An 18405-nucleotide genomic window follows, 5' to 3' on the forward strand; every position below is an offset into this window, starting at 1 on the left:
CACTATACAAGGGGTATAGTGGGTATAGTGTGGGCACTATACCCACACTATACATCCTATCAGGGCACTATATCAGGGCACTATACAAGGAGCATAAAAACCCAAATATGCCACAATGTAATAAATAAGTATCACAATTTTAAAAAAACATCAAAAGCAGAAAAAGTCCAGAGGAAACAAACCAGTGCAATACTTTAAAATGCCCGGACAAATTGGCACAAAAATGATAGCAATGTTAGCATCAGTCAAAGTTCAGTAGGGAATGCATTCTACAGTTGAGTGCCACCACAGAGAAGGCCCTCTGCCTAGTTCCTACACAACAAGCTTCTCTTGACAAAGGAACCTGGAAAAGTTCATCCTCTGGATATCTATCTTATTTATTACATATCCAGAGGGTTGCAGTCACACTGGATCAGTACTTTTCACACAACTTTGTATACTGAGGAACCCCATGTCTGCCTTGAACCCAGTGCATTGCTAAGGACTCTGAACATATTATAGGACACACACTCCGTTTATTTTTAATTTATTTATTCAAAAGATGGATAGGCTGCCTTTCAAACTATAATGCTTTCTTAAAGTAGTGTACAAGAAATAAAAATAAATTAAAGCCTAAATCATTAAAAAAAATAACAAAAAATAACAAGAGCAGTACAAAGCAATAAGATCATATAATTTCAGCCAGCCATTCCCACCGTAGAAACTAAAAACCTCATGAGGGGCACCGGCCAAACCTGTTGAGCCTCAATGATGCCTCACATGGACTCCACATGCCACCTTGCAAGGTACCCTCAACACTGCAGAGAGAAAATCAGCAATGCTAACCAGGGCTTCCCAAAGCAACGCCTTAAAAAGACTGTACAGAGATCCCATCATGCATATATAAGCATACTGGGAAACAGAGACAAGATGGATGATACATTCCGGCAGCACGAAGTCAAGATTTCTTTGCTGCATCCCTTCAAACAGCATTTTTGTCTAACTGAAGAAAGTGTCCTAAGGGATGAAGGATTTGATTTCCCACCTCTTTTACTTCCAATCCAACAGACAAGATCACCCAAATGCTCATTACCCCTACACACAATCACAGCCCCATATTCTCAATCACCGGGGGGGGGGGGGGGCAATCCTATGCATATTTAGCCAGAAAAGCGTCTACAACTCGCAACTGAGGAATGCTGGAAGTTGTAGAACATGCTAGGATTGCTCCCAGATTGATTTTAGATGCTCACTCCATCCACAAGCACCACCCTTCTGCCACTTTTATAACAACCCTGACTGTGAGCACAGCAGAACGATAAAGGGAGAAGAGTGATCAGGGGTCATTAACCCCATCCTATCAATACCAACTCGTTCAGGATTGTGCCAGTGTGGTGTAGTGGCTAAAGTGTCATTCTGGGAGTTGGAAGATCCGGGTTCTAGCCCCACTTGGCCATGGAAACTCACTGGGTGACTTTGGGCCAGTCACAGACTCTCAGCCCAACCCACCTCAGAGGGTTGTTGTTGTGAGAATAAAAATGGAGAGGAGGAGGATTATGTACGCCACCTTGGGTTCCTTGGAGGAAGACAGGCGGAATATAAATGCAAAAATAAATAAACTCGTCTGCTCATCCACCCCAACCAGGAACCTTTTCCAGCCAACTATGCAGGAAGCGCTGTTAAACTGAAAGAGGATTCACCTGCCTTTTCTTTCAGATGGGCAAGTTAAGAAGAAATTCGTATGTGCCACTATTGCCAATGTGTATTAAGCGACACAAAAGCCCTCCTTCTTCCAGCAGCTCGGGCTGGGAGATCCAGGCCGTCCCTCTCTCTTGCCTTAGCCGCCTTGCCATTTATTTTTAAAAAGCTGGATAAAAGCCAGCCTTTCATCTGGAAAGGCTTCATCCCGAATTGGTAGGCGAGGCTGCAGCTAGAGTTTCTCGGAGGGGGGGAGGGGCTTGAAGGGAAGAAACCTTCTGTACATGCTCAGAGGCCCGCTCGAGGGGTTTCTGTGTCCCTTATGAGCTATGCTCAGCTGTGTCCCTGGAAGAATAGGCGCTGGGGCTCAGCCGCCTCTCAAGATTGTCTCGGGAGGGTCGCCTTCCATTCTCTCTCTGTCTCTCTCCCCTACTTTCGCTCTTTCCCCTCCGTGTCCTTTGCTTCCTCCACCCGCCCCCAGCTCCACCCTGAACGACCCAGGCCAGGCCCCGGTTTAACCTCGCCGCCGCCGCTGCTCCTGCCGCCGCCTTTCCCCCTTCCCTCTTGCCCCCGTCACAATACCCGCCAGGCCAACCTAACAATCCCGGGCCTCCCTCCCCGCCGCCGAGATTGGGCTGGCGAGAGCAGGGTGCGCGCCTGTGGATGCTGTCTGAGGGGACCGGAGAGGAGGAGGAGGAGGAGGAGAAGGAGGAGGACGGAGAGGAGCCGCCGCCGCCGCCACCCTCACGAGCCGCTTCTCGCCTTGCGCCGCCCTCCCTCCATTCCCCTGTCAGGCGCGGCGGCGGCCGCCGCCGCTTCCGTCGCGTCCGCCTGCTCCTCCTCCTGCTCGGCCCTCGCCCTGCCCCAGCGCCGGCGGCTGCTGCTGCTGCACTGCCACAGCCGCCGCCGCCGCCGCCGCCGCCACCCAATCGCCCGGCTGGGGGAGCGGCGCGGGGCGGGGCTGGAGCTGCCAGAGCCGCCGCCGCCTGCGGCCGCTGCCGCTGCTGCTGCTGCTGGAGCCGGCGGAGGGAAGCAGACATGGAACAAAAGAAGCGCTGAGGCGAGCGGGGGCCGTGGCGGCGGCAGCAGCAGCAGCAGCACCACCACCGCCACCCAGGCCGCTCCCGCCTCACCTCAGGCCCCGCAAGAGGAGGCGGCGGAGGAGGAGGCGGCGGCCGCCGGAGAGCCCGCCACAGCAGCAACATGTCTCCCGGGGCCGAATAGCCGGAGCTCGCCGCCGCCGCCCTCCTCCTCCTCCTCCTCTTCTCCGCCTCCGCCCGGCCTGGCCGAGCCTCCTTCGCCGGCCATGCCGAGCGGCAGCGCCTCCCCGTCGCCTCAGGAGGAGCCATCCGAGCTGGTGCTGCTGCTGCCGCCAAGGCCGCCGCCGGGCCTGCTCCTCCAGTATCACCATCACCCGCCGCCGCCGCCTCTTCAGCCGCTACCGCCGCCTTCTCTGCCTGACACGCTGCTGCTGAGGGACCGCCTGGCCGGCTTGTGCCTCCGGGAGCGCGGGGGCGAGGCGGCGCCCACCTCGCCCGAGCTCCATGAGGAGGAGGAGGAAGACGGCGACGACGACGGCGAGGAGGCGCCTGAGGGGGACGGCGGCGACCTGGAGCTGGACTTGGAGGAGCCCCCCGAGGAGGACGACGACGACGGCCACGGAGGCGGCGGCGGCGGGGACGAGGAGGAGGAGGAGGAGCTGCTGGAGCCCGGAGGAGGCCCGGCCTCGCTGCTGCTGCTGTCGTCGCCGGCCTCGCCCCCGCTGCTGCCTCCTGGGCTGGGCTCGGTGTTACTGTCGCCGCCGCTTCACGCCGCCGGCTCGGCCTTCGAGGCTCCGGAGGCGGCGGCGGTGGTGGGGCTGGGCGGGGCGCTGTACGGGCCCGGCGAAGATGTCCACCACGGGGTGATGGCGGCGATGCTTTCCCAAGCCTACGGGCCGCCCGGCGGAGGAGGAGGAGGAGTGGCGGCGGCGGCGGCGGCCGGGATGCCCCCCGGGCCGGTCTTGAACGGGGAGCAGGCGGCGCTGCTGAGGAGGAAGAGCGTCAACACCACCGAATGCGTCCCGGTGCCCAGCTCCGAGCATGTGGCCGAGATCGTGGGCCGGCAGGGTGAGTAGTGTCGCGGGTGAAGGGCAGGAGAAGGCCCGGGGTGGGGTAGGGTTGGGGGGGGGGAATGCGACCACCACCGCCCCGCCTAGAGAGAGAGGCCTGTTGGGAGCCCGAATTAGGGGCGGGTGGAAGTAGGGAACCTGCATGGGCTTGGGGGTGTTTGGGGAGTGGAGGTGCAAATGGGTCTGATTTGAAATGGGGTTGCCAAAGCCCCGGGGTGGAGGGAGGATAAGACCCGGTGAGCACGACGAGATTCTCTCCCGAAGAAACTCGCGAAGGCTTTGTGGAAACGGATCTGACGGGATGTGCACGTGGCAACCTGGAATAGAGGGAAGCTGAGGTTGGGGGAGGCGTTGCTGCCCCCCCCCCCCGCACAGCTTTGGCCATCTGGTGCCATCCAGATGTGTTGGACTACAACTCCCGGCATCCACCCTGCCACACGAAGTAGTTCGACTTGAATTGGGATTGCCAGGGTGTCCTGGGGATTATGGAATGAGGTTGATGGAGAAACTGAGGGATGAGGGAATAGCAGCAGCCTAGGTCTCTAAGGGCACTACCCTATACATGTTTAGACAGAAAGAAGTCCTGCAACTCCCAACGTGGCTGGCTGGAGAATGCTGGGAGTTGTAGGACTTTTCTCCGTCTCAACATAGAATTGCACCTTTTAAGTCTGGTTCAATGCGGTCTTGAGAGAGAGAGAGAGAGAGAGCACTAGACTGGAAACTGGGAAGGGTTTTCGTAGCCATGGGGGATGGGAGGGTGTTCTGCATGGCTGAAGGGATGGGGAAGGACCTCTAAGGATAAGGTAAAGCAACTGGTGGCCTATGTGTGTGTGAGATGCCTTGAAGGATAGGATGGGCATTTGGTATTTTGTGTCCTGCAAAAGTAGACTGTATAAAAGTGTGGGCTGGTTTGGAAGGAAAGGTCCCAGGCATTTAATACTTAACACAGGAGGCCTCTGGGCAGGCCTGGGCATGTTCCACAGAGAGATTGAGCAGATTTTGGTGACACCCCCCCTCCCCTCCATCGCCACACAATAGTTTGTAGAACTTTATAGTGCCTGTGTGGGGTATTTCTCTTACAAGGAGCTTCCAGATAGACTGTCTGGGAGCACCAAGTGATTATTCGCAGCAAGAGGGGGGATGGTGGTACTGCTCCTGGATCAGAGACCTTTCAGGAAGTAGTTCAGAGAACATTAAATCAGACAAAATAAAATGTATTTGCCACATGTTGAACCATGTGAGTGATGTCATTCTTGCAGACTTTGGAGGGGCGGTTGTGAGATGAGATTTATGTTGGGTGTTAGGAAGAACTTTCTAAGTAAGAACACTGGAATAGATCACGGGGGAGTGTGTGTAGAATCTCCATCACTCGAGGTCAGGAGCTGGTTAGAAAAGAATTGGGCTTGGATAGTTAGTGGACTCAATCTGTGGGACAAGTGGATAGAATGGAGGATTTCTTGATATTTCATCCAACCAGAGAGCTAGTATGGTGTTAGAGCTTAAGAGTACTGAATTTGAGCTGGGGAGACCTGAGTCTAAACCCTTACTTAGCCATAAGCAAATCATCTGCTCAGCCTTTGTTATAATAGAAATGTGATGAACATTATGTACACTATCTGGAGTTACTTTGAAGAAGGGTGGGATTGAAGCAGAAGGTGATGAGAGACTTTTTCTGGTGCACTACCATGTCTCTATAATAGATTTGGGTAGGTTTTCTATTTCAGTAAATAAATTGAGTATGACCCATGAGGAGCCTTTCAGTTCTATGGTTCTGAGAGCTCTTTCAAGGAAAAATTTGATGCATCTGCTGGCATGGTATGTGGCCATTTGGTGTAGACAAGGATACACTTGGGAACATGTTTTGTTTCACATAGGCAAGCTCCCAAGAGAGAACCTGTGTGAAAAGCAGCCTGTAACCTGTGAATGGTGATATTGACTCAGGATAGCAGAACTCTAAGACAAATTTGGTGTAATGTCAGATATTACAGGGTGGGGGTGGGGTCTAAGACAATCCTGAGCTAATACAATTTCAGAGGCATTGGTGGAAAGTAGCTGGCACAGCCACCCTAAATCAGAATGCAAGTAAAGCATTTGTTCCACTTTTTAAAAGAAACTATATTTTTATTAAATTTGGCCCTCTTCCCTTGCCACTGTCCCCACCCAATCCATAGTATTAAGTATTTCCAAGTTTCATATAAGCACAAAAGTGTTGAATTAATGTCAACTCTTTTCTCGCTTCCATTCTCATTCAGTTGGATAAATTGTCTGATGCTTGCCTGCCATCTCTTCCCCTTTTTAAAAGCTAATTCCCCATCTGCCCTTTTTCTGTCTGGAAATACAATAACCTGAAGTTGGTGGGAAGGCGTGCGCACAACAAAGCACCAGACTGGTGTGACCTGTGAAGCATAAATAAAGAACTGAAGCAGTGCATTTGAATTTGCAGATGCAATGATAGGTTTTAAAAGCTGTTTTACTTGTTAAAATGAATTTTAAATAGCTATCTCTTTCAAACCTTCTGTTCATTTTAACAACAAAACGTCCTCTCCGATTATAACCGAATGTGAAACTTCTTTACCTCAGGCCAGCTGCTGCCAGCGAACTTTCTAACTTCCACTGTTAGCAGTCAATTGATTTTTCAGGGACTGCTCATGAGTGAAATTATGCTACTGTGACTTTTAATTTTACACTTTCCCATTTGTGCTGAAATAGACAAAAATGAAAGACAAAGGGTTTCACAGTGATCAGATTTAAGAAGGGAATATGTGCTTTGTTAATGTTTGCCTGGCCAAGGTCTCTTGTCCTCCAATTCCAGCTTCAGCTTCCTGCTGTTGCTCGTGCCAAACAACTGTTTTTGCAACCATGCTTTTCGTGATGAGGACATGGCTTGTGATACCATAAAATTAAGTCATTGCTTCCTTGTGGACGGTGTGATCACTCACTACAAGCACGTCTATTAAGCTAATCAAAGTATTACAGCATGTGCTTGTTTCTTAAATGAAAAATACTTCAAACATTGGGCTTTCAACCAGTAATTTTTTTTTAGCTGATTAATCTTTTGCCTTTTAACCGACTAATCAATGTATTTAAATTCAGTTAACGTATTTGCATATTATCAGGAGTGCCTTTTTGAGATGCTAAAGGACATTTAAAATAGCATCCTAAATATTTAATCAATTGTAGTCAACCACTCAATATTAGAAGGAAAGGGCATAGTTAATCTTTTATGTTTAATTCTATATTACAGTAATATACCAGAAACAAAATAGTTTCAAAAATAAAGTTTACCTTTAATTTGTAACTCCACTAATTCAAGTGAATCCAGACTGATAGAAATGCCCCACGAATTAAGCAAGTAAGGCTTTACTTGAACTACCAGTTCAAGCTTGGAGACTTATTTTAACAGGGCATGTGGGTGACTTTTTAAAATATTCTACCTCAGATTAGATGACTTGCATGAAGTTCTTATTCTAAAACAACCTTTCCTAACTTTGTGCCCCAGATGATGTTGGACTACAGTTCCCAATCATCCTTGTCCTTTTGTCAATCTGGCTGGGCCTAATGGGAGTTGTACTTTAACAGTATCTGAGCACCCGAGGTATTGAGAGGCTACCTGAGATAACCCTCAGTGTGGTGGATTGGACAATGTCCCACACACACAACCATCCCCAATCCTGCCCGTCAGGTGGAGTAAAGGGCAGGCATACCTGTATGCCCTAATCTCTTAACATCTTCAACTGTCCATATGAGGACATTCTGTTCAGATATAGCCTATGTGCCTAATTTTTTATTTGTGTTGGCCAAAATCCCATGGTCAATTTCTTTGACAAAATCTGCTGATTAGTAGGGCTGTGATCCGCTTCTCTTTGGTTCAGAAAAGCAGAAGCGGATCAGGGTGCTTCGCCTCCGTTACAGGCGGAGGAGAAGCGGATCGGGTGGCTAGCGAAGCATGGCGAAGAGAAGCGAACGAAAGCGAATAATTGGCTTTTACGCGGAGTGCTCCGCCCACCATTTTGGATATTTTCCCCATAGGATTGCATTGCGGAAAAGATTAGCGTATAACTTTTTTGTTTTTCAAGCTACCTCCTTGAAACTGAATGTGCTTAGAGAGTCGTGGGTGGGGGTCATTTGTGCCTATTTTCAGTACTTTGCGTGCTGCGGTTTACTTGCTATAATTTTTTTAAAATAGGGTAAAAAAAAGCAGGAGGGGATACCCTTTTTTGAAGCACTGAGAGGCAGATTCAACTCCCAATCGTGATCACCTGATGAAGCATCCTCCAGTCCCAAAGTTGGAGGGGGGGTTAAGCAAAATGGGATACTTAGTAACTTGGGATACTGGGAAACTTTTCTTTCTTAGTCTCTGAATTGAGTTTTCCCAATGTTTTTTGAAACAGTAGCCCCACCAAATGCACAAACACAACCTTAAATCATATACTAAGCAAATAAATAACAGATAGGAAACACAGCACTGCTACCCACCCTAACCATGGTGAACAAATGTATAGATGTGGTGCAAGGGGATGAGGTCCCCTAGGGCATGTGGACGTGCCCAGTGCACACACCTGTCCTTGGACCATAATCAGAACCCTCCAAAGATTAACCAGTGGAAGCTACCTATGCCTGTCATGAGTTGAAGCGTAAGGTAGCTTCTGAAAGACTGGTACCTAGACAGGGCCAGTCAAATTGGCACAGTTCCCCCTCCCCCTGGGCACGTCCACTTTCCTCTTACTGGTAAAAGACAGGCATAGCCTTTTTTAAAATTCTTGTTGTTGTTGTAATTCAGCAACACTGTTGCTTTTAATTCCACCCCTCCTTTATTTGTTTATTTATTTATTACATTTATTATACACCCCATAGCCCAAGCTCTCCTGGCTTTCCCTCTTCAGTGAAGTCCGGCAGGCTTTCATTGTGGTTCAACTCCTTATTGTTGTGGTTGTTATTATTATTATTACTATTAATATTAGTACTGCTATTAACGTTATTAATGGCTGTGATCACAGTGCAGTCAATCAACTCTGAAGCAAGGATCACAAAGCTTTACTCTTATCCTCCTAGTCCCCTAGTTATGGGATGCTAAAGAAAAGGCATCTCTCTGTGCTGTTCCTGTCTCACAGGGACGGTTTGCATTACTGGCTTTGAAACAATCCTTGGCTCACTTCCTTGTGCCCCCAGAAATGTCTGCTGCATGCCTGCGTTCCCGCCTCCGCCTGGGTGCTGTTGTTGTGGGGTATCTGCTGGGACTTACTTCCCCATAAATCTATGGCATAGTCGTACATCTCTGCCTGCCTCTCTGCCCTCCTGGTGCCTGGGAGATGTACTAGATGATGAGCTTTGTGGTTCAACCCCACAAGCCTCTGGCATGCTTGCTCCCAGTGCTGCCTGTCCTCCTCTGTGCCCGCCTCGCAGGGATGGTTTGTGCGTGTCTTGCTTTGACTCAGGGATGGTATCCTTCTGCGCGATAAAAGGCAGCTGCATTGCACGTTCTTGCTCTGTGTGTGCGTGTGCGCGTGCGCATTTTTGGAAGTGTTTCCCCTGAGATGAAGATCCTTATTTTTTAAAAAAATCTTGATTCCCCCAAATCATCTGTGCTATTGATTGCTATGGGCAAGCACTTTGCAATGGATCCCTATGGGCAGGTATGGTTTCCTTATGGGCATACTGTCCTTTGTGGGGGATTTTTCATATATTCCCCAAAAATCAGTGGAGGCTCAGATTGACTTCCAACTGGGCATGAAGGTGGACACATGGATAAGGTCCAATGGTGTCGATTTTGAGGTTTCTAACGTTAACAGAAAAAAAGTTATAGGCGTTTGGATTTCAATGCAAGTTTATGGGGGGAAATGGAGCTCCGATTTGGATCCGGAGCTCCGCAGCAAAGCGGAGCGGACCACTGGCGGATCGGCGCAGAGTGGACCCGATCCGGAAGTTGCAGATCAGGATCCAAAGTGGATCGGGGGGTCCGTGCATAGCCCTACTGATTAGTCATGAATTTATCAACATAGGTTTGAATATGGCATCCCAACATGGGTGACTGTGGGTATCGTGGACTAAGTAGGGAGAGAAAGCGTGCTCTTCATGGAAAAGGCCAGGTTTTGGGGTGGGGTCTAATCCATGGTCTTTGTTACCTTTGGTCTTTGGGAAATTGAAGTAGAACTTATAGTGTAGAGCTACCCTGGAGCCCTATTTTCAATCACATAGTTACATGGTGGAAATCTCCAAATAGCCTTTGCTAATGAATAATATTTGTAAACAAATAGAAACTAGGTTCTAACAAAATATATGTTAAAGAGATCTTAGTTGTTCCATCCCTTTTTGCCTAACTGTTGTAGATGTTTCTCAGCTCTCTGCTTTTTATCTGGTTATTTATCTGCTTCTGATCCTTCTCCCAGATTTATGTTCTGTTTTCTCTTCATTCTTATTCATAGTTAACCTGGAGATCTTAAGTCATCTTATGTTCTATGAGGGCCGAAAAACTAGACAAAATGATAAAGGTGGGACATTTTATACAAAGTAAAACAGAAGAAATACAGTGGTGTGTTTCAGTTATACTTCCATTTTTAAGAGAATCACAGATATTAGAGAAAGTAAGGATTTGTTTGACAATTTATGCTGCAACCCTATACATACTTGTCTGGGAATAAGTCCCATTAAACTCAGTGACGCTTACTTCTGAGTATAGAATCATAAAATCATAGAATAGTAGAGTTGGAAGGGGCCTGTAAGGCCATTGAGTCCAACCCAGAATGCTGCAGCTCAGCTGTTTGGAACTGACCCTTTCGAGCATGTAACTCCTCTGCTGAAGGAACTGCACTGGATGCCTATTCGCTACCGGGCCAGGTTTAAGATTCTTGTACTTGTGTACAAAGCCCTAAACAACTTTGGACCAGGTTACCTGAGAGAGCACCTTCTCCCCTACCAACCTGCCCGGTCACTGAGGTCATCCAGGGGCCTGCTCCTGATGGTTCCACATAGACTCATCCTCCGGTTGGAGTCTATCAGGGGAAGAGCCTTTAGTGTGGTAGCTCCCCTCCTACGGAATTCCCTGCCTCTGGAGGTCAGGCAGGTGCCAACTTTGTATTCCTTTTGGTGCCTCCTGAAAACGTCATTGTTCCAGGAAGCCTTTCTTTAATGACCAGCCATGGTTCACTTTTTATTTTGCTTCATTTAAAATCTATTTTAAAGTGCTTCATTCTGTTTTTGTTTTATTTTTGAATGGGGAGCTGTATATAAATACTGTAAATAAATAAATAAATAAATAAACTGTCTGCTCAATGCAGGAATCCACCTTAAAAGTAGAGATGCGAAGGCCTGGAAAAATTCAGGAAAAAACCTGTTTTTCCCCCGTTTTTTTCCTAAGCCTTTTTGGGTTTTTTTTCCGAAAAACTGAAAAAAATAAAGAAAAAACGGATTACGGGATGTTTTATTTTAGCATGATGAATAAAATGTTTAAGACAAGGTGTTCAGATATTTACTTCTCCAAATGATTTCTAAAAACTGTACAGTATCAGATTATTACAATGTCTGTGCACCAAGGACAAGCAAGTCCTAGGTTGCAAACTGAGACTACAACTCTCAAATGCAAGAGGAAGATGCATTTCTGCCCCTAGGGGGCACTTCCATGGAAGCAGAGACTGAAACTAATACTGATAGCTATCGGTCAGAAAATGAGTCTGATTAAATTTCATGCATATTCATTGAATCTTGGTATCCCATCCCCCCTCCCCCCATTTTTCTCAGTTCTTTTTATCGGAATGGGGGCTTTATGTCTTGACACTGGAGGACTAGCGGAGACATAAATAATTTTCTTTGTTATTAATGTTGGTGGTTTCTTCAGTTATTTTTTTAAAATTGTTTTTAGGCTGCTCCTCATAAACTGGCAGAACCAAAGAGGTTCCTTACAGTTCAGGTGTTCCTAACAGTTCAGGAGCTTGTAGCTCCATTTGTTACCAAAAAAAAAAAAAAGTTTAAAAAGTAAATTAAATTTGTAATACCATATTTCTTCAATTCTAAGTTGCACTTCCCCCCCCCCCCATATAAACATCTCTAAAAACGGGGTGTGTCTTAGAATCGTGGGTGTGATTATTGTTCTTACAGCCAAAGCTTTTTTTCTGTTGCTGGTACTGAAATTAGTGTGCGTCTTACAATCGAAGAAATACGGTAATTGTTTGAATACACTACTTTTAATATACCAAATGGTAATAATTTTATGCCAAACCAACTTGGACATAATTACATTTTATGTTGCTAAAGTAACAAAGTGACTTTCAATCTGTAAAAAGTGCTAATATTTCATTATTTCAATTTTTCCGAAAATTTTCGGTTTTTTCTGGAAAAAATGGGGAAAAAAACGTTTTTTTCCATGGCTTCAAAATTTCCAGAAATTTTACATCTCTACCTTAAAGCAAACCTGACAGATGACTGTCCAGCTGCCTCTTGAATGCCTTTAGTGTGGGAGGAACCCACTTCTACCCTAGGTAATTGGTTTCATTGTCATACTGCTCTAATGGTCAGGAAGATTTTCTTGATGTCCAGCTGGAATCTGGCTTCCTGTAACTTGAGCCCATTACAGTATTTCTCCAGTAACAGTTAAAAGAATAACTGCCTCCTCCTGCAACCTATAAAGTGGTACTTTGATGGAGTAGGCCCAGAAGTGAGTGACATAGAAATGACCAAATTACATTGTTTGGCCAATCTCCTTTCTAAACCCACATCAGTAGTTGAACCACTTTTTCACCTTGAGGAGTGAACTGCTAAAGTAGCTTGCCCCAACCTGGTGCCCTCCAAAAGTTTTATACTACAAACCGCAGCATTTCTGAGCACGGGCCATGCTGGCTTGTGCTAATAGGAGTTGAAGTCCAAAACATCTGGAGGGCTGTACTACAAAATAAACACAGTATGTGGGTTAATAGTCAACTCTAATTGATTATCGACGGGGTGCTCCCCACACGACATGATTATAATCAACCGTGGTGTGGATTAAGGACAGCATCGAGTTGACTATTAGTCAACGGTGTGTTTGATTGACACATCCCCTAAATCCCACCCCCACCCCCCAGTCCTCCCGCTGATATCCAATCAGCCATTGGAAGTTCTGCCAACTGGACTAGAGTGGCAGTGGCCACTTTGGTCACTTTTGCCAGGGGACTCTGTAGTCGCCGAAAATAACTAACTGTGTGCAATGAAATAAATGGTGCCCGACAGATGACATGATAACCAAATAATCAACTCTGAACATTTGTTATTTATGTTGGTTATTTCGGCTGAATAACCAACTGCAGTGTAAAAAAGTCCCAACAGACAACACAATAACCAACCGTTGACTATTTAACCCACCTTTGACTATTTAACCAACCATTGGTTATTGTGTCCGAACCCAGTCCAAATATAACAAGCTTCAGTCCTTAAGCTTGGAATATAGGTCTAATGTGCTCTTCACTGTTGAGTGAATAGCTTACACACCCCATTGGATTTCCCCCCAGATTATTTTTTTGGGGGGAAGATATGGTGCCTTCAGAAAGGATCCAGAGTTTTATATTTGCTTGAAAATAGAACCCTGTTCTTTCCCCCTGCCCCACATCCACACCCCATTGTTGGCTGCAGCTGCTTTATTTTATGTGCTTGATATTCCTGGTATTTGACTTGTGATGCCAATTCATAGTTGCCATAGCAAGGGTCATGTCATAAATAGATTTGTGACTATGAAAAAAATACCTGTGGAAAGAAATTCTTTTCTCTTAGAAGGCATGAGTCAGGTTTTTGAAGGGATGGGGAGAGGAGAGGAATGTTAAACAAATAAGTATTACATCTGTACATTTCAAACAGTTCTTGAAACTGCATGGTGCTATTTACACCTAGAGAGCAAAAGCTGGGCAATTGAGATGGTTGGGATCTGTATTCAAGCCTACAACCTGCTGCTCAGAAGTAGATGCTACCATGGTGGAATCCTGAACCCACCTAAAATTCTGAACCCACCTAAAATGTGCTGGAAAGTGTACAGTCAATAAGGTCCTTAACGAAATTACAAGAAAAAGGGGGAGGGGGGATTTTGTCAGTGACTGGAAGTGGAATGGCTATGGGTGCAATCCTATATGCATGTTTAGACAGAAAGAAGTCCTGCAATTCCTAATAATCCCTAGCCAGCATGAGGAATGGGGAATGCTGGGAGTTAAAGGGCTTTCTTCTGTCTAAATATACATAGAATTGTGCCCTAAATTAAGGAATGTTTGAGAACAAAAGCAGAAAGAATATGGAAAGAAGGAAGGAGGATAAAAGATGTTACACAGAGGGTTAGGGAATTTCCAGGAATAGGGAATCTGAGCAAAATTTGCTGTTGAAAAGGGACCACATGGATTTTCATTATTCACCCTCACTTTTAACACTTACACTTGCAAGCATGGGAGATGTCAGGGTGGCATAATTGGAATTGTTATATCTAGGCACAGTACAGCTTGAGATGAGGAAGTTCCCGGTGATTTGGAAGGAGAAATACACCAATTTGTAGTGAATGGCTCCACCCACTTAATCTGCTTTATGGTGATTACCATAAAGTTCCAGGAGTAGGCAATTTGGGGCCTTCCAGATGTTTTGGTCAGAGATTATGGGAATTATAGTCCAAAACATCTGGAGGGCACCCGGTTGCTTATCCAGAAAATAAAGAAGTTAAGGAGTTCTGAAAGTGGAACTCCTGATGAGTGGAGAAAAACAGTGCTTCAAACAATTTTGGCCTTTCATCCAAATGTGCCCATAGACACAAAGTATTTCAATTTGAGCACTGTATTAAGAACTTATCTTGGGGATTTGCACCTAGTTCAGTTATCGCAAGAATTCCAGAGATTGCTTTCTGATGTAGACTGAAGTAATGGTAATGATGGTATTTAAAGGGTGGCCTATCAGGGGAGAGACAAGACAGATTTCTGGGTTGTTGTTGTTATTATTTATTGCATTTGTGTACCGCCCCATAGCCGAAGCTCTCTGGGTGGTTTACATAAGATTAAAACACTTAAAATCAATATACAAAAATTATAAACCACAAAATCATACATTACATTTAAAACCGCTATAACAATTTAAAAAAAACTACGAGTCTAAAAACATAAATCCAGGCTCATCACATACTGCTAAATGCCTGGGAGAAGAGAAAAGTCTTGACCTGGTGCGGAAAAGATAACAGTGTTGGTGCCAGGTGGCCCTCATCAGAGAGATCGTTCCACAGTTGGGGGGGCCACCACAGAGAAGGCCCTCTCTCTTGTTGCCGTCCTCCAAGCTTCCCTCGGAGTAGGCATCCAGAGGAGGACCTTAGACATTGAACATATTGTTTGGGTAAGTTAATATCGGTTTATAATCAATGATAAACAATCCAGGAACAGAGCAACCCTGGACTGTTTAGCTGCTCTTCACTGAACCACATGAACTAGCACACTGGCTAGTTAAAACAACCTGGATGGCCATGGTGTATGAGCCAGGCCATTATAAGCTCCTTTCTGTCTCTCCCAATCTGATTGACACATTCTTGCTTTGGGGCAAACAAGTATAACTTCTATAAATCTTCAGAAATTGATGGGCGTATGTTGTTGAATTTCTCAATTGACATACAATACTCATTTTATGAAAAATAAATGTAGTTTAAAGGAATGTTAACCAAAAAAGAAAAACACCCCAGAGGTTGTTTTTTTTTAAAAAAGACTGAACAGATTCTCTGCTAAGCTAGTAATTATTAGCAATATATTGCCAATCTTTGCTCATGAAAAGCCTTTTGTTTAGAAAGTACTTGAAAGTTAGTGGAAGAGGATATCTCTGCTTTTTATAGCAAAACAAACTGATTTAAAGCCAAATTATTTAGGTGGGAATCATGATAAAATTCGCATTTTCAATCAATCTTTCTTTTGTAAACTCCTAATCTGTTTTTTTCTGGGGTGGGGACCTCTGTGACCTGATTCTCACATAATGACCCATGATTTGTTGTGATGTGCACTGGCTGCATGCCATAGCCATTTTGAATATTCAAGCCCTGATTGGATAGATTGCGGGTTGCTTTGTGACTTCTGAACCCGGATATTATAGATGCAGACAAGCTGGAAGCGTGTTCAGAGGAGGGCAACGAGGATGATCAGGGGTCTGGAAACAAAGCCCTATGAGGAGAGACTGAAAGAACTGGGCATGTTTAGCCTGGAGAAGAGTGAGGGGAGACATGATAGCACTCTTCAGGTACTTGACAGGTTGTCACACATAGGAGGGCCAGGATCTCTTCTCCCTCATACCAGAGTGCAGGACACAGAATCATGGGCTCAAGTTACAGGAAGCCAGATTCCAGCTGGACATCAGGAAAAACGTCCTGACATTTAGAGCAGTACGACAATGGAATCAATGACCTAGGGAGGTCATGGGCTCTCCCACACTAGAGGCCTTCAAGAGGCCGCTGGGCAACCATCTGTCAGGGATGCTTTAAGGTGGATTCCTGCATTGAGCAGGGGGTTGGACTTGATGGCCTTATAGGACCCTTCCAACTTTACTATTCTATAATTCTAGGTTAATCAGGCTTAGCAACTCACAATTAACCTACGATTAGCAATTAGAACTTAAGGGAATAGTATAGCTCTACTTCTATACAGTTATTTAGAGCAGCGGTAAAAATAAAAATAGCTGTAATGATAGCTAACTTCCGATAGGAGTAGACACCCTTAGAAGATGAAGTAATTAGGTTAACTTTTGTTGTTTAACCCATGATTAACTTATAGTGTCCAGGCTTGGACCTCGATTGGCCCAATTAGGGATTGAATATTCAAAAAGGCTGCAGAAAATGCCTGACACATGGCGCAGCAAATCATGCATTAATTAACCCATGGCTTGTAGCTGTTACATGTAAACAGCACCTATGTTCAGAAGCAGTATACTGGAGAGGGTTGCTGCCTTCCATGTTTAGGGTTGTGGGTAACAACTGTTAGAAACAGGTTGCTGGGCCTGTTCAGGTTACTTGGTCTGGTCAGGCAGAGCTCTTACGTATGTTTTTATTAGGGATGTGCTCCGCTCCGATTAGGAGCGTAGAAGCAGTAGCGGATTGGCCTGCTCCGCCTTACCCAGAGGCGGAGTAGGAGCGGACCGCGGACCCCCTAGAAGCAAGGCGAAGAGAAGCGACCATTTTTCGGAGCTCCGAGTTCAGTCGGAGCGCTCCGGTCGCCATCTTGAAAACATTTCGCCATAGGATTGCATTGCGGCAAATAATCGCGCATAACTACGTTGTTTTTGAAGCTATCGTTCTGGAAATTCTTGTGCACAGAGAGTCGTGGATGGGGGTCATTTTGAGACCACTCTCACCTCTCTGCGTGCTGTGGTTCACGTGCAATATTTTTTTAAAAATCGGGTCAACCGCGGGGCTCAAACTGCGTTTCGGCTTTTCGCCCATAGGATTGCATTGAGGGAAAGAATCGGGGATAACTGGGGGGGGGTTTAAGCTATCGTTCTGAAAATTCTTGTGCACAGAGAGTCGTGGATGGGGGTCATTTTGAGACCACTCTCAACTTTCTGCATCGTACGGGTCGCGGGCTAGAAGTTTTTTAAAAATAGGGTCAACCGCGGGGCTCCGTTTCGGCTTTTCGCCCATAGGATTGCATTGAGGGAAAGAATCGGGGATAACTGGGGGGGGGTTTAAGCTATCGTTCTGAAAATTCTTGTGCACAGAGAGTCGTGGATGGGGGTCATTTTGAGACCACTCTCAACTTTCTGCGTGCTGTGGTTCACGTGCAATATTTTTTTAAAAATCGGGGTTTGGGTTTTTTTTTTTTATTATTATTATTATTTTGGAAGCGATGACAGGCACATTCAACTCCCAATCCTGATGAGAATTCATCTCCTCAGAAAGCATCCTCCTCCAATCCCAGCGTTGGAGGGGGGACTAAGGCAGACCCACCCTGAGAACTTTCTGTTTTGTGTCTCTTTGTGGGTTGGCGTTCGTGGAGGGAACACTTACTTAGCTAGTGCTCCTGCTTTGGAGATAGATTAATTTAATATAGGTTTAGTTTGGCGCGTGTGTGTGTTTGTTTGCTTCTTTCTGACTTGTAGCTTAGTTTGCCCTGTGTTTTCCCCTTACTTTGATTTAATATAAACTTTATTTTTGAATTTTGGAGTGTTTGGTTGGGTTGGTTGCCCCCCCCTTCCCTGTATTAAAGCCTGACTGTTCTGCTTTTGTGAAAGCTTTCTTTTGAAAGCATACACACACTTTTTGTCCCATTTCCCTACATTTATATTCTTAAACATATTTTATTATATTCTTTCACATAGTCCATTAGTATATATTCTCATACATATTATATTAGTATTCATATTTTGTTCTTCTTATAGTAGTGGTTGGTTCTTTTTCCCCCTCCCCTCTCTTAAATCCTGATTGTGTTTCCTTCTATCTTCTATATACCAAATATACCAAAAAAATTGGATTCTCTTTTTCTTCTCTGTGTAACTTCGACGGAGTGGGCTGCTTTTGTCAAGTTCAACAGGCAGCCACAGATTGAGCATTTTGGGGAAAGCATACGCACACCATTTCCCTATTCTTAAACATATTATTATTATATTCTTTGACATAGTCTTAGTAGTCTATTAGTATACATTCTCATACATATTAGTAGTAGTAT

At 45.6% G+C, this 18405-nt stretch overlaps 1 protein-coding gene across 1 annotated transcript in view; it reads left to right on the forward strand.

The window, feature by feature from the left end:
• Positions 1-3568: 3568 nt before the first annotated feature.
• The window catches only part of MEX3C (mex-3 RNA binding family member C), a 61088-nt gene continuing 46251 nt past the window's right edge, over positions 3569-18405 (forward strand). The window contains exon 1 of the mRNA XM_063128248.1: positions 3569-3785. Within this exon, the coding sequence (XP_062984318.1) occupies positions 3584-3785 (202 nt within the window). The 5' untranslated portion in view covers positions 3569-3583. The remainder of the gene's footprint in view (positions 3786-18405) is intronic.

This window comes from Elgaria multicarinata, chromosome 6, assembly GCF_023053635.1.
Source record: "Elgaria multicarinata webbii isolate HBS135686 ecotype San Diego chromosome 6, rElgMul1.1.pri, whole genome shotgun sequence".
Lineage (NCBI taxonomy): Eukaryota > Metazoa > Chordata > Lepidosauria > Squamata > Anguidae > Elgaria > Elgaria multicarinata.